General features: G+C 46.8%; 1 protein-coding gene across 1 annotated transcript; it reads left to right on the top strand.

Annotated features, from left to right (window-relative positions):
• The first annotated feature begins 397 nt into the window (after window positions 1-397).
• Window positions 398-2,107, top strand: sowahd (sosondowah ankyrin repeat domain family d). Its single transcript, XM_052021897.1, has one exon. The coding sequence runs from the start codon at window positions 553-555 to the stop codon at window positions 1,462-1,464; it is 912 nt and encodes a 303-aa protein (XP_051877857.1). The 5' UTR covers window positions 398-552; the 3' UTR covers window positions 1,465-2,107.
• The last annotated feature ends 1,649 nt before the right edge of the window (window positions 2,108-3,756 follow it).

Genomic DNA, 3,756 nt, shown 5'->3' with positions numbered 1-3,756 from the left:
TTCATCTGGAATGAAAGATGGAGCGGAGGTAGCCAGTATAAAGAAAGTGAGGGGGGAGGGGTGGAGTTTGAAGTTGGGAACAAGGTTCAACTAATATAACACTCGCCGAAGCGGGAACAGTGGGCGTTCCTGTTTGGAACAGGCCCTTCAACCCATGATGTCTGTGCCAAACACGATGCCAAATTAAACCAAGTCTGCACATAATCCGCATCCATCCATTCCCTGCATACTCAACTACCCGTTCCAGGCACGGGTATTATTACAGGGACACCTTACCCAGGGTATAAATGCCATGCAGTACACCGCCGCTCTCCGTGTAAAGAAACGCATCTCCCTCAAACCTCCCCCCCTCCCCTCACCTCAAACCCAAGTCCTGCAGTGTTTGAGAAACAGAAAGAAGCGAGAGAGTTGCCTACGCTCCTTCGCGGCTCCGGCTGGAGGAAATTCCGCGGGGGCGTGGTGAGGGACGGGGGGGCCGGGCCGAACCAGGCGCGTTTATCACCCGGTTCCCACTGTCTCCGGACTCTCTCTCGGAGCGGGACAGCACGGGGCATGTTTGAGAAGATCGCCGAGACGAGGCGCGCTCGGTTGCCGGCGGAGGAGAAGGAGGGAGGAGATCGGACGGCGGTCGGGGACGGCGGTCGGTGCCCGAGCTACGGGCAGGTGCTGGAGGACGTGAACCGCCTGTCCCACCTGCTGGGTCGCTTCCTGCAGGCGGCAGACGGGCTGGTGAGCGCCACCGGGGCTCGGGCGCTGCGCCGGACGGGCTCCTCGTCCTCCGCCCTTCGCCGCCCGGGACCCCGCCGGAGTGTGCGGCTCGACTCGGGGGCAGGAACCGGAGCCGGGGCGCAGGGCGGCAGACGGTCGGAGGCTGAGACGGAGGAGGAGGAGGAGGAGGTGGGCGAGGGTTCGGCGGAGCACCAGTGGATGGTGGCGGCGGCCGGTGGCGACCTAGGGCGACTGGCGGCTCTGCTGGACAGGGAGCCCGATCTCCTCAACAGGAGGGACCCGGTGAGCGGGCTGACGGCGGGCCACTGGCTGGCCAAGCGGGGCGACCACGGCGCGCTGCTGGAGCTGGTGCGCCTGGCCGAGAGCCGCGGCTTGCGGCTGGACCTCAACAGCCGGGCGGGGGGCGGCGGTCACACCCCCTTGCACCTGGCGGCCATGCAGGGTCACCAGATGGTCATCAAGCTGCTGGTCGGCGCCTACAACGCCGACGTGGACGCCCGGGACTACGGCGGCAGGAAAGCCTGGCACTACCTGGGCAGCGGGGTGCCCAGTCAACTCCGGGAGCTGGTAGGTGGGCAAAGAGAAGAGCCCCTGCCCGGGACATCAACCCAGCCCCCGCAGGAGGAGGAGAACCAGGCGGCAGACAAGCCCCAGCTCCCCAGGATGGCCTCGCTGCCGAGGTTCTTCCAACCCAGCTACTGGCGTAGGTGGAAAACGCAGCGCAGCAGAGACTGAGAACCCGGCATTTCCATAGCACCAGCCACGTCCCCTTGGCCGGGACGCCCCAGCGCACTTTGCACCCGTGGTGATTCGTTGCAATGGAGGGGTGGCGGCCGCACAGCAAAAGCTGCCACAAGCAACAAGTGATCCAACGAACATTAATGTCCAGCGCTGAAACTTGTGATCGGCGTGAATGTTTTCCTAAAATGTGTTCAGAAGCACAATTATTTGTTCTCGGGATCTTGATGAGTTTTATTAAAACTTTTATAAAATAATGCTTCCCATTTTTAAATGGTGAATGTATTCAGAGAAGCGTTTTACTTTAAGAATCCTTGCACAATGAGATGTCGCATCTATCCATACTCCAATAAGCAACTCTGTGTTTTGGGAGTAATACAGGAATACCTTTTTGTTTCTTTTTTTACGTAAAATTGATAAAGAAGGAAAATAATTGATCTGGTATCTTGTGATGTTAGTAACTGTGTAATGATGGCAGAAACAGATGTTACTGAATTGATCAGATCTAGTATTTAACCTTGACTATATTTATTTTCAGTATGTTTTCAAAAAATTCTATTTAAATTTCACTTCATTGGGGAACTTTTGTACCATAATCTCTATTTTGTACCAGAAATGAGTATTTTACAAAATTTTTCAAGATGGCTTATTACTATGTAACTTTTAAAAAAAAAATCACTTGGGTCATTTACATTGATTCTGTGATTAAATATTAATTGTAAAGATCACAATTAATAATAGAAAATAAAAGTAACTGGTAAAATCCGATTTTTTTTGTGAAATCTTTTGTTTAAGGCAAGTTGCAAAGTGTTGGTGGTGACATTATTTACCACACTTGAACTAGTACTTACAATATTATATTTTTAAAATACTATACATTGTGGGGAAATTGTAGTTTTGCCTGCATATTTGATAAACACTATACTTAGAAACAAATTTAAAAGTGTATCACAACAAAAGGTTTACCCTTTCTGTTGCATACTCCACGGCCCTCTACTCTGAATTTCGACCAGTAATTTCTGACTATATTCATGTGCTCCACTCTCTTTATAATGTAGTGTCAGATGAGTGCATTGGTGTCTAGTAGCTTGAGGATGGGGAAGGCAGGTGATTTAATAAATAACTAGTTTAACCTTTTCAGTTTGATAAAGGATATGTTAAAAAAATATTGACCACTTTTTGCTCCATTTTTATATTGAAAGGTCTGCCTTGTATTGCATTTTCTGTTTTTATTTCTAGATTGACTCAGTAGCTCTATTTTGTTCTTCATGGGTAGCTCAGAGTAGGAAAGATTATTTGTCCTGTGCTTCAATCTTTTGACAAAAATCCCAACCAGGGTGCAAAATACTTGATGGCTGACTGTGTATCATATGCTACAAATAGGAAAATGTATTTAAATTACATTTGTTGTATTAGAGTATTCAATGGGCTAACTTTACAACTGAATAGATCAGTTGCCAATCATGCTGAATGTTTTGCTATACAAATACTTTATTCAAATGAAGGATGTGGGCATTGTTGACAAACCCAGTATTCACTGTAAACCCCTAGTCGCTCTTGAGAATGTAGTGGTGAGCCACACACATTCTTGAAGCTTTGCAGTGCTGTTGGTTGGAGATCCAGTTTTTTTTCAGACTCAGTGAGGGAGGAACGGAAATGTGTTTGCAATTCAGGATCTTGTGACTTGGAAAATATGTAGGTAGTGATGTCCTTATCCTTCTAGTGATTGAGATTGTGGGAACTGCAATTGAAAAGTGCAATAAATACAAGAATATTAACATGACCTGTATACTTACAGCTACTGCTCAGAGGTACCAGTCACACAGAAATTCTATCTCAAACTCACTTTCCTTTGGCTAGGTTACTTAGGTGAGCTGTGTGCGCCTTCATGCAGTACTTTTGGCCAATAGTTTAAAACATTAAGAATTCTAGCCTCTACAAAATAGTTGTTCTATAAAAACTTAAACTGGAGTTAAATAAGCATAAGCTTTGTTACTGCACTAGATTGAGACACACTGATGAATCAAACTAGATAAGTATGATCACCAATCAACACTCTATACCAGTGATTCTAATTTTTATTCAGAAATACAGCAGTGGACAACGGAAAGTGTTTTGCATTAGTGCCAGATTTGGAATGTCAATACAACTTTAAGCAATATCTGTAGCTTGAATTTGTACCTAATTTGGATCATTCTGCCGTCACAATAGAATTCTGCATTTGTTTGCAAATACCAGTTGAAATTTATGGATTGAACTGACAGGACTATTTATTCTCTGCTAATATTT

The sequence above is a fragment of the Pristis pectinata genome, chromosome 8 (genome assembly GCF_009764475.1).
Source record: "Pristis pectinata isolate sPriPec2 chromosome 8, sPriPec2.1.pri, whole genome shotgun sequence".
Lineage (NCBI taxonomy): Eukaryota > Metazoa > Chordata > Chondrichthyes > Rhinopristiformes > Pristidae > Pristis > Pristis pectinata.
Note: the sequence above shows the minus strand (reverse complement) of the source record. Positions and strands in the feature narration are given on the sequence as shown.